Source organism: Oncorhynchus gorbuscha, linkage group LG03 (genome assembly GCF_021184085.1).
Source record: "Oncorhynchus gorbuscha isolate QuinsamMale2020 ecotype Even-year linkage group LG03, OgorEven_v1.0, whole genome shotgun sequence".
Taxonomy (NCBI): domain Eukaryota; kingdom Metazoa; phylum Chordata; class Actinopteri; order Salmoniformes; family Salmonidae; genus Oncorhynchus; species Oncorhynchus gorbuscha.
In genome coordinates, this window is record NC_060175.1 from 107,622,880 (window position 1) to 107,634,975 (window position 12,096).

At 53.8% G+C, this 12,096-nt stretch overlaps 1 protein-coding gene across 1 annotated transcript in view; it reads right to left on the bottom strand.

Moving 5' to 3' along the window:
- LOC124032429 (leucine-rich repeat-containing G-protein coupled receptor 6) overlaps nucleotides 1-12,096 on the bottom strand; it is a 101,307-nt gene that overhangs the window by 60,270 nt on the left and 28,941 nt on the right. Inside the window, exon 3 of the mRNA XM_046344821.1 lies at nucleotides 361-432. Coding sequence (XP_046200777.1) covers nucleotides 361-432 — 72 coding nt within the window. The remainder of the gene's footprint in view (nucleotides 1-360; nucleotides 433-12,096) is intronic.

The window sequence follows — 12,096 nt, forward strand, 5'->3', positions numbered from 1 at the left end:
TAACAGACAGCTCAGTTAGCAGGAATAATAACAGACAGCTCAGTTAGCAGGGATAATAACAGACAGCTCAGTTAGCAGGGATAATAACAGACAGCTCAGTTAGCAGGGATAATAACAGACAGCTCAGTTAGCAGGGATAATAACAGACAGCTCAGTTGGTGGCTGTGAGCTCATACTCATAATTAGGGTTAATGAATCATGACCACCCACCATGGTGTGTGTGTGTGTGTGTGTGTGTGTGTGTGTGTGTGTGTGTGTGTGTGTGTGTGTGTGTGTGTGTGTGTGTGTGTGTGTGTGTGTGTGTGTGTGTGTGTGTGTGTGTGTGTGTGTGTGTGTGTGTGTGTGTGTGTGTGTACTTACAACACTTTGAGATTGTGTAGACCATGGAGAGCGAGGCCAGAGATGTACCTTAACCGGTTCCCTGAGATACGCCTGGAGAGAGAACGGGAGTAGAGATAAACAGATACATCATTTGTTAATAGCTTAAAGACGTCATTACTTCCACAAATCTCATCAAACATCTCTGTCTCTCGTTTTTGCTACTTCTGTATTTTCTAGATCAGTTCTTCTCTCCCTCCTTGGCCTAGTTTTATGCTGAGGTCATCGTGAAGGGGTACAACTATGTCATCATCACCTCAATGAGTCAGGGCTAATCTAGAATCATCACCTCAGTGAGTCAGGGCTAATCTAGAATCATCACCTCAGTGAGTCAGGGCTAATCTAGAATCATCACCTCAATGAGTCAGGGCTAATCTAGAATCATCACCTCAGTGAGTCAGGGCTAATCTAGAATCATCACCTCAGTGAGTCAGGGCTAATCTAGAATCATCACCTCAGTGAGTCAGGGCTAATCTAGAATCATCACCTCAGTGAGTCAGGGCTAATCTAGAATCATCACGTCAATGAGTCAGGGCTAATCTAGAATCATCACCTCAGTGAGTCAGGGCTAATCTAGAATCATCACCTCAATGAGTCAGAGCTAATCTAGAATCATCACAACCACGATTTCCCCTGACTGTGACCCGACGAGAAAATAAATACATTCTGATAACTAGAGACTTGAGTTTAACCTGGTCATTAAACTGTCCCTAATTAAAGGACCTACTTTATTCTGTCACTAAACTGTCCCTAAATCTCTCTCAACCCCATGGCAAAATGTGTAGAATCTCTCTCCACCCCATGGCAAAATGTGTAGAATCTCTCTCCACCCCATGGCAAAATGTATAGAATATCTCTACACCCCATGGGAAAATGTGTAGAATCTCTCTCCACCCCATGGCAAAATGTGTAGAATCTCTCTCCACCCCATGGCAAAATGTGTAGAATCTCTCTCCACCCATGGCAAAATGTGTAGAATCTCTCTCCACCCCATGGCAAAATGTGTAGAATCTCTCTCCACCCATGGCAAAATGAATATAATCTCTCCAAACCCCATGGCAAAATGTGTAGAATCTCTCTCCACCCCATGGCAAAATGTGTAGAATCTCTCTCCACCCCATGGCAAAATGTGTAGAATCTCTCTCCACCCCATGGCAAAATGTGTAGAATCTCTCTCCACCCATGGCAAAATGTGTAGAATCTCTCTCCACCCCATGGCAAAATGTGTAGAATCTCTCTCCACCCATGGCAAAATGAATATAATCTCTCCAAACCCCATGGCAAAATGTGTAGAATCTCTCCACCCCATGGCAAAATGTGTAGAATCTCTCTCCACCCCATGGCAAAATGTGTAGAATCTCTCTCCACCCCATGGCAAAATGTGTAGAATCTCTCTCCACCCCATGGCAAAATGTGTAGAATCTCTCTCCACCCCATGGCAAAATGTGTAGAATCTCTCTCCACCCCATGGCAAAATGTGTAGAATCTCTCTCCACCCCATGGCAAAATGTGTAGAATCTCTCTCCACCCCATGGCAAAATGTGTAGAATCTCTCTCCACCCATGGCAAAATGTGTAGAATCTCTCTCCACCCCATGGCAAAATGTGTAGAATCTCTCTCCACCCATGGCAAAATGTGTAGAATCTCTCTCCACCCCATGGCAAATTGGATAGAATCTCTCTCCACCCCAAGGAAAAATGGATAGAATCTCTCCACACCCCATGGCAAAATATCTTTAAAACTATTTAAAATGAAAAATCTCCACAGGCAGGAGTTTTGCTGCGTTTTGCGCATAGGGTCCCCGAAACTATTGGCCCAATAGTTACAAAATTTAAAATCACAAACCTTACTTTATTTTAAAGGTCCTAGTTAGAACCAAGCCCCCTCCTCGTCCACTGTAAATAGAACCCCCTACACCCCTACACCCCACACCCCTACACCCATACACCCCTACACCCCACACCCCTACACCCCTACACCCCTACACCCTACACCCCTACACCCCTACACCCCACACCCCCACACCCCTACACCCCTACACCCCACACCCCACACCCCACACCCCTACACCCCACACCCCACACCCCACACCCCTACACCCCTACACCCCCACACCCCTACACCCCACACCCCTACACCCCCTACACCCCACACCCCTACACCCCTACACCCCTACACCCCTACACCCCACACCCCTACACCCCACCCCTACACCCCACACCCCACACCCCCTACACCCCACACCCCTACACCCCTACACCCCTACACCCCACACCCCCACACCCCTACACCCCTACACCCCACACCCCACCCCTACACCCCTACACCCCTACACCCACACCCCTACACCCCTACACCCCCTACACCCCCACCCCTACACCCCTACACCCCCCTACACCCCACACCCCTACACCCCTACACCCCTACACCCCTACACCCCTACACCCCTACACCCCTACACCCCTACACCCCCCCTACACCCCTACACCCCCACACCCCCCCACACCCCTACACCCCTACACCCCACACCCACCCCTACACCCCACACCCCACACCCCCTACACCCCTACACCCCTACACCCCACACCCCACACCCCTACACCCCACACCCCACACACCCCTACACCCCTACACCCACCCCTACACCCCACACCCCTACACCCCACACCCCTACACCCCACACCCCACACCCCACACCCTACACCCCTACACCCCACACCCCTACACCCCACACCCCTACACCCCACCCCTACACCCCTACACCCCACACCCCTACACCCCACACCCCTACACCCCTACCCCCACCCCTACACCCTACACCCCTACACCCCTACACCCCCCCCTACACCCCACACCCCTACACCCCTACACCCCACACCCCTACACCCCACCCCACCCCCTACACCCCTACACCCCACACACCCCACACCCCACACCCCACACCCCTACACCCCACACCCCTACACCCCACACCCCTACACCCCTACACCCCACACCCCTACACCCCACACCCCTACACCCCTACACCCCACCCACCCCACACCCCACACCCCACACCCCTACACCCCACCCACCCCCTACACCCCTACACCCCACACCCCCCCCACACACCCCCCCACACCCCACACCCCTCCACACCCCACACCCCTACCCCTACACCCCACCAGTCTCCACACCCCACACCCCACACCCCACCCCCACACCCCTACACCCCACACCCCACACCCCACACCCCACACCCCTACACCCCACACCCCACACCCCTACACCCCACACCCCTACACCCCTACACCCCACACCCCACACCCCACCAGTCACCCCCCACACCCCTACACCCCTACACCCCACACCCCACCACCCCACACCCACCCCCCACACCCCCCCACACCCCCCACCCCCCACAGCCCCACACCCCCCCACCCCCACCACCCCACAAGCCCCACACCCCACCACCCCCACACCCCCACACCCCACCCTCAACCACCCCACAAGCCCCACCAGCCCCACCAGTTTCCACCAATCTCCACACCCCACCACCCCATCAGTCTCCACCACCCCACCCCACCCCCACCCCACCCCACACCCCACCACCCAACACCCCTACCCACCACCTGCACCCCCACACCCCACACCCCCACACCCCCACCAGTCTCCATCAGCCCCACTAGCCCCACCAGTCTCCAACAGCCCTACCAGCCCCACCAGTCTCCACCAGCCCCACCAGCCCTACCAGACCCACCAGCCCCACCAGTCTCCACCAGCCCCACCAGTCTCCACCAGCCCCACAAGCCCCACCAGCCCCACCAGTCTCCACCAGCCCCACAAGCCCCACAAGCCCCACCAGTCTCAACCAGCCCCACAAGCCCCACCAGCCCCACCAGTTTCCACCAATCTCCACCAGCCCCACCAGTCTCCACCAGCCTCCACCAGCCCCACCAGCTCCACCAGCCCCACAAGATCCACAAGCCCCACCAGACCCACCAGCCTGCACCAGCCCCACCAGCCCCACCAGCCTGCACCAGCCCCACCAGTCTCCACCAGCCCCACCAGCCCTACCAGCCCCACAAGTCTCCACCAGCCCCACCAGCCCCACCAGCCCCACCAGTCTCCACCAGCCCCACCAGTCTCCACCAGCCCCACAAGCCCCACCAGCCCCACCAGTCTCCACCAGCCCCACAAGCACCACAAGCCCCACCAGACTCCACCAGCCCCACCAGCCCCACCAAGCCCCACAAGCCCCACCAGTCTCCACCAGCCCCACAAGCCCCACCAGTCTCCACCAGCCCACACCCCAAGCCCCACCACCAGCCCCACCAGTCTCAGCCCCACCAGCCCCCCCACCACAAGCCTCACCAGCCCCACCAGTTTCCACCAATCTCCACCAGCCCCACCAGTCTCCATCAGTCTCCACCAGTCTCCACCAGCCCCATCAGTCCCCACCAGCCCCACAAGCCCTACCAGCCCCACCAGTCTCCACCAGCCCCACCAGCCTGCACCAGCCCCACCAGCCTCACCAGCCTGCACCAGCCCCACCAGTCTCCACCAGCCCCACAAGCCCCACCAGCCCCACCAGTCTCAACCAGCCCCACAAGCCCCACCAGCCCCACCAGTTTCCACCAATCTCCACCAGCCCCACCAGCCCCACCAGTCTCCACCAGCCCCACCAGTCTCCACCAGCCCCACCAGTCTCCACCAGCCCCACAAGCCCCACCAGCCCCACCAGTCTCCACCAGCCCCACAAGCCCCACAAGCCCCACCAGACTCCACCAGCCCCACAAGCCCCTCAAGCCCCACCAGTCTCCACCAGCCCCACAAGCCCCACCAGTCTCCACCAGCCCCACAAGCCCCACCAGCCCCACCAGTCTCAACCAGCCCCACAAGCCCCACCAGCCCCACCAGTTTCCACCAATCTCCACCAGCCCCACCAGTCTCCATCAGTCTCCACCAGTCTCCACCAGCCCCATCAGTCCCCACCAGCCCCACAAGCCCTACCAGCCCCACCAGTCTCCACCAGCCCCACCAGCCTGCACCAACCCTATCAGCCACGACAGCCCCTCCAGCCTGCACCAGCCCCACCTGCCCCATCAGCCCCACCAGTCTCCACCAGCCCCACCAGCCCCACAAGCCCCACCTGCCCCACATGCCTCCACCAGCCCTACCAACCCCACCAGCCCCACCAGTCTCCACAAGCCCCACCAGTCTCCACCAGTCTTCACCAGCCCCACCAGCCCCACAAGCCCCACCAGCCCCACCAGTCTCCACCAGCCCCACCAGCCCACAATCCCCACCAGCCCCACCAGTCTCCACCAGCCCCACCAGCCCACAAGCCCCACCAGCCCCACCTGCCCCACCAGTCTCCACCAGCGCCACCAGTCTCAGCCCCACCAGCTTGCACAAGCCCCACCAGCTCCACCAGCCCCACCAGTCTCCACCAGCGCCACCAGTCTCAGCCCCACCAGCTTGCACAAGCCCCACCAGCTCCACCAGCCCCTCAGTCTCCACCAGCCCCACCAGTCCCAACAAGCCCCACCAGCCGCACCAGCCCCACCAGTCTCCACCAGCCCCACCAGCCTGCACAAGCCCCACCAGCTCCACCAGCCCCACCAGTCTCCACAAGCCCCACCAGCCCCACCTGCCCCACCAGTCTCCACCAGCGCCACCAGTCTCAGCCCCACCAGCTTGCACAAGCCCCACCAGCTCCACCAGCCCCTCAGTCTCCACCAGCCCCACCAGTCCCAACAAGCCCCACCAGCCGCACCAGCCCCACCAGTCTCCACCAGCCCCACCAGCCTGCACAAGCCCCACCAGCTCCACCAGCCCCACCAGTCTCCACTAGCCCCACCAGTCTCCACCAGCCCCACCAGTCCCAACAAGCCCCACCAGCCGCACCAGCCCCACCAGCCCCACCAGATCCACCAGCTCCACCAGCCCCACCAGTCTCCACCAGCCCCACCCTCCACCAGCCCCACCAGTCCCACCAGATGGGCCACATTGTAACCCTTCTGCTCAACCTCATCTCTCTCTGTCCAACGTCCTTCTCTACATCACTAGACAATCTTATCACTGAACTACCTGCTTCCCAGACTCTCCATTTCTGTACTCAGCTAGGCTTTAATGTGTCCGTCTGATAGTATCTGGATGTATCTGATGCAGGCCTCGACCACACAGAGAGTGAGAGAGAGTTATAGAGGGAGAGGTAGAGAGGGGGAGAGATGGGAGATGGAAGAGACAAAAGAGGGACAGAATGAGGGAGAGAGAGAGAGAGAGAGAGAGAGAGGTAGAGAGAGAGTAGAGATAGAGATAGAGAGAGAGAGAGAGAGAGAGAGAGAGAGAGAGAGAGAGAGAGAGAGAGAGAGAGAGAGAGAGAGAGAGAGAGAGAGAGAGAGAGAGAGAGAGAGAGAGAGAGAGAGAGAGAGGTAGAGAGAGAAAGAGAGAGAGAGGAGAGAGAGAGAGAGAGAGAGAAGAGGAAGAGAGGTAGAGAGAGAGGTATAGAGGGGAAAGAGAGAGAGAGAGAGAGAGAGAGAGAGAGAGAGAGGAAGAAGAGAGAGAGAGAGGAGAGAAAGAAGAGAGAGAGAGAGAGAGAGAGAAGAGAGAGAGAGAGAGAGAGAGAGAGAGAGAGAGAGAGAGAGAGAGAGAGAGAGAGAAGAGAGAGAGAAAGAAGAGAGAGAGAAAGAAGAGAGAGAGAAGAGAGAGAAGAAAGAAGAGAGAGAGAGAGAGAGAGAGAAGAGAGAGAGAGAGAGAGAGAGAGAGAGAGAGAGAGAGAGAGAGAGAGAGAGAGAGAGAGAGAGAGAGAGAGAGAGAGAGAGAGAGAGAGAGAGAGAGAGAGAGAGAGAGAGAGAAAGAAAGAAGAGAGAGAAGAGGGAGAGAGCTAGAGAGAGAGGTATAGAGGGGAAAGAGAGAGAGAGAGAGAGAGAAGAGAGTTGCACAAGATCCAGAGAGACCCGAGACCATCTGACACGAGACTAAGGAGATGGGTCAGAGCTAGACATCACATCTTCCTTGTCTATTTAATGTTACGCTTGTTCCTACTTCTAAGTCTCCACAGCTGATCAAATACAGTTTGTTTTGTGAGGGCCAACTTTCAGGCTTTTTGGGATGTTTGTGATTCAGTAGAAACACGCATCACAGAGATAGCGATGAGAATCAAAGGGATGTTAGCCACAGTTCCTCTGTGAGAATCTCTAGATGATTCAATGAAAGTGGTGATTATAAATAATGACAGAACAACCCCAGCAGGAGGATAAACAGGTTAAAGCAGGAGAACACACAGAGACACACAGAGACTCACAGAGACTCACAGATACACACAGAGACACACAGAGACATACAGAGACACACAGAGACACACAGAGACACACAGAGACTCACAGAGACTCACAGATACACACAGAGACACACAGAGACACACAGAGACATACAGAGACACACAGAGACACACAGAGACACACAGAGACATACAGAGACACACAGAGACACACAGAGACTCACAGAGAGGAGACTGATAGAAGGAAGTTAAACACAGAGACACACAGACAGGAGACTGATAGAAGGAAGTTAAACACAGAGACACACAGACAGGAGACTCACAGATACACACAGAAACACACAGAGACACACAGAGACATACAGAGACACACAGAGACACACAGAGACTCACAGAGACTCACAGAGACATACAGAGACACACAGAGACACACAGAGACACACAGACAGGAGACTGATAGAAGGAAGTTAAACACAGAGACACACAGACAGGAGACTGATAGAAGGAAGTTAAACACAGAGACACACAGACAGGAGACTGATAGAAGGAAGTTAAACACAGAGACACACAGAGACACACAGAGACACACAGACAGGAGACTGATAGAAGGAAGTTAAACACAGAGACACACAGACAGGAGACTGATAGAAGGTACAGTGCCTTGCGAAAGTTTTCGGGCCCCTTGAACTTTGCGACCTTTTGCCACATTTCAGGCTTCAAACATAAAGATATAAAACTGTATTTTTTTGTGAAGAATCAACAACAAGTAGGACACAATCATGAAGTGGAACGACATTTATTGGATATTTCAAACTTTTTTAACAAATCAAAAACTGAAAAATTGGGCGTGCAAAATTATTCAGCCCCTTTACTTTCAGTGCAGCAAACTCTCTCCAGAAGTTCAGTGAGGATCTCTGAATGATCCAATGTTGACCTAAATGACTAATGATGATAAATACAATCCACCTGTGTGTAATCAAGTCTCCGTATAAATGCACCTGCACTGTGATAGTCTCAGAGGTCCGTTAAAAGCGCAGAGAGCATCATGAAGAACAAGGAACACACCAGGCAGGTACTAGATACTGTTGTGAAGAAGTTTGTAGTTAAAGGCACTGTAGTTAAACACAGAGACACACAGACAGGAGACTGATAGAAGGTACAGTAGTTAAACACAGAGACACACAGACAGGAAACTGATAGAAGATAAAGGAAGTTAAACACAGATTGTGGCGTTTCCAGCCACAGTGACTTTGATATGGTTGGTGAAGAGTAGACTTGTAAACTCTTTGTCGGAGCGGTAATAGGGGTAATTGACTTGTTTGATTGAGAGGTGCGTGATGGTGAGGGTAGAAGAGACGCAGTGATCAAAGTAGTTAATGAGAGGGATTACAGATCAGTGGATCAGTGTTGTGATTGGCTTGGCTTGGCTTGGTTTTAAAGTATGATGTGGTGTTGTGATTGCCTTGGCTTGGTTCTAAAGTATGACGTAGTGTTGTGATTGCCTTGGCTTGGTTCTAAAGTATGATATGGTGTTGTGATTGCCTTGGCTTGGTTCTAAAGTATGATGTGGTTTTGTGATTGCCTTGGCTTGGTTCTAAAGTATGATGTGGTGTTGTGATTGCCTTGGCTTGGTTCTAAAATATGATGTGGTGTTGTGATTGCCTTGGCTTGGTTCTAAAGTATGATGTGGTGTTGTGATTGCCTTGGCTTGGTTCTAAAGTATGATGTGGTGTTGTGATTGCCTTGGCTTGGTTTTAAAGTATGATGTGGTGTTGTGATTGCCTTGGCTTGGTTTTAAAGTATGATGTGGTTTTGTGATTGCCTTGGCTTGGTTCTAAAGTATGATGTGGTGTTTTGATTGCCAGAAGAGCTCATACGCTCGGGAGAATATTTCTTGGTTCTGTAGCTTCAGGCAGCTTGATGTACAACAAACACCCCTGTACAGGAAGCTAGTCTTTCACAGGGCCTCACCCCCCAATCTATCTCCTTAATGCTGAGTGCCAAGCAGAGACGCATAAGGACCCATTTTGACAATCTTTGGTATGACTCTTCTAAACTCCCAACCTTCCAATGTCAGGACGGACACTAACCACAACGGCGGAAGGGTAGCCTAGTAGTTAGAGCGTTGGACTAGTAACCGGAAAGTTGCAAGTTCAAACCCCCGAGCTGACAACGTACAAATCTGTCGTTCTGCCCCTGAACAGGCAGTTAACTCACAGTTCCTGTGTAGTCTAGAGCGATTTTCTAGGTTCGCTAGCCAGCTATTGTCGTTCTTTTAACGCAAGGTAACGTAAACAACACTGCTAGCTAGCCAGCTAGCCCCCGAATAGCAACACTGCAGAAACTATTACACTCAACGGAACGACTTGATTAGTGTAGTGTCAACAACGCACCCACTGCCAGCTGGCCTACTTCAGCAGTACTGTATCATTTTAATAATTTTAGTCAATAAGATTCTTGCTACGTAGCTTAACTTTCTGAACATTCGAGACGTGTAGTCTACTTGTCATTCCAATCTCCTTTGCATTAGCGTAGCCTCTTCTGTAGCCTGTCAACTATGTGTCTGTTTATCCCTGTTCTCTCCTCTCTGCACAGACCATACAAACGCTCCACACCGCGTGGCCGCGGCCACCCTACTCTGGTGGTCCCAGCGCGCACGACCCACGTGGAGTTCCAGGTCTCCGGTAGCCTCTGGAACTGCCAATCTGCGGTCAACAAGGCAGAGTTCATCTCAGCCTATGCCTCCCTCCAGTCCCTCGACTTCTTGGCACTGACGGAAACATGGATCACCACAGACAACACTGCTACTCCTACTGCTCTCTCTTCGTCCGCCCACGTGTTCTCGCACACCCCGAGAGCTTCTGGTCAGCGGGGTGGTGGCACCGGGATCCTCATCTCTCCCAAGTGGTCATTCTCTCTTTCTCCCCTTACACATCTGTCTATCGCCTCCTTTGAATTCCATGCTGTCACAGTTACCAGCCCAAGCTTAACATCCTTATCATTTATCGCCCTCCAGGTTCCCTCGGAGAGTTCATCAATGAGCTTGATGCCTTGATAAGCTCCTTTCCTGAGGACGGCTCACCTCTCACAGTTCTGGGCGACTTTAACCTCCCCACGTCTACCTTTGACTCTTTCCTCTCTGGCTCCTTCTTTCCACTCCTCTCCTCTTTTGACCTCACCCTCTCACCTTCCCCCCTACTCACAAGGCAGGCAATACGCTCGACCTCATCTTTACTAGATGCTGTTCTTCCACTAACCTCATTGCAACTCCCCTCCAAGTCTCCTACCACTACCTTGTATCCTTTTCCCTCTCGCTCTCATCCAACACCTCCCACACTGCCCCTACTCGGATGGTATCGCGCCGTCCCAACCTTCGCTCTCTCTCCCCCGCTACTCTCTCCTCTTCCATCCTATCATCTCTTCCCTCCGCTCAAACCTTCTCCAACCTATCTCCTGATTCTGCCTCCTCAACCCTCCTCTCCTCCCTCTCTGCATCCTTTGACTCTCTATGTCCCCTATCCTCCAGGCCGGCTCGGTCCTCCCCTCCCGCTCCGTGGCTCGATGACTCATTGCGAGCTCACAGAACAGGGCTCCGGGCAGCCGAGCGGAAATGGAGGAAAACTCGCCTCCTGCGGACCTGGCATCCTTTCACTCCCTCCTCTCTACATTTTCCTCCTCTGTCTCTGCTGCTAAAGCTACTTTCTACCACGCTAAATTCCAAGCATCTGCCTCTAACCCTAGGAAGCTCTTTGCCACCTTCTCCTCCCTCCTGAATCCTCCCCCCCCCCTCCTCCCTCTCTGCAGATGACTTCGTCAACCATTTTGAAAAGAAGTTCGACGACATCCGATCCTCGTTTGCTAAGTCAAACGACACCGCTGGTTCTGCTCACACTGCCCTACCCTGTGCTCTGACCTCTTTCTCCCCTCTCTCTCAAGATGAAATCTCGCGTCTTGTGACGACCGGCCGCCCAACAACCTGCCCGCTTGACACTATCCCCTCCTCTCTTCTCTAGACCATTTCCGGAGACCTTCTCCCTTACCTCACCTCGCTCATCAACTCATCCCTGACCGCTGGCTATGTCCCTTCCGTCTTCAAGAGAGCGAGAGTTGCACCCCTTCTGAAAAAACCTACACTCGATCCCTCCGATGTCAACAATTACAGACCAGTATCCCTTCTTTCTTTTCTCTCCAAAACTCTTGAACGTGCCGTCCTTGGCCAGCTCTCCCGCTATCTCTCTCTGAATGACCTTCTTGATCCAAATCAGTCAGGTTTCAAGACTAGTCATTCAACTGAGACTGCTCTCCTCTGTATCACGGAGGCGCTCCGCACTGCTAAAGCTAACTCTCTCTCCTCTGCTCTCATCCTTCTAGATCTATCGGCTGCCTTCGATACTGTGAACCATCAGATCCTCCTCTCCACCCTCTCCGAGTTGGGCATTTCCGGCGCGGCCCAC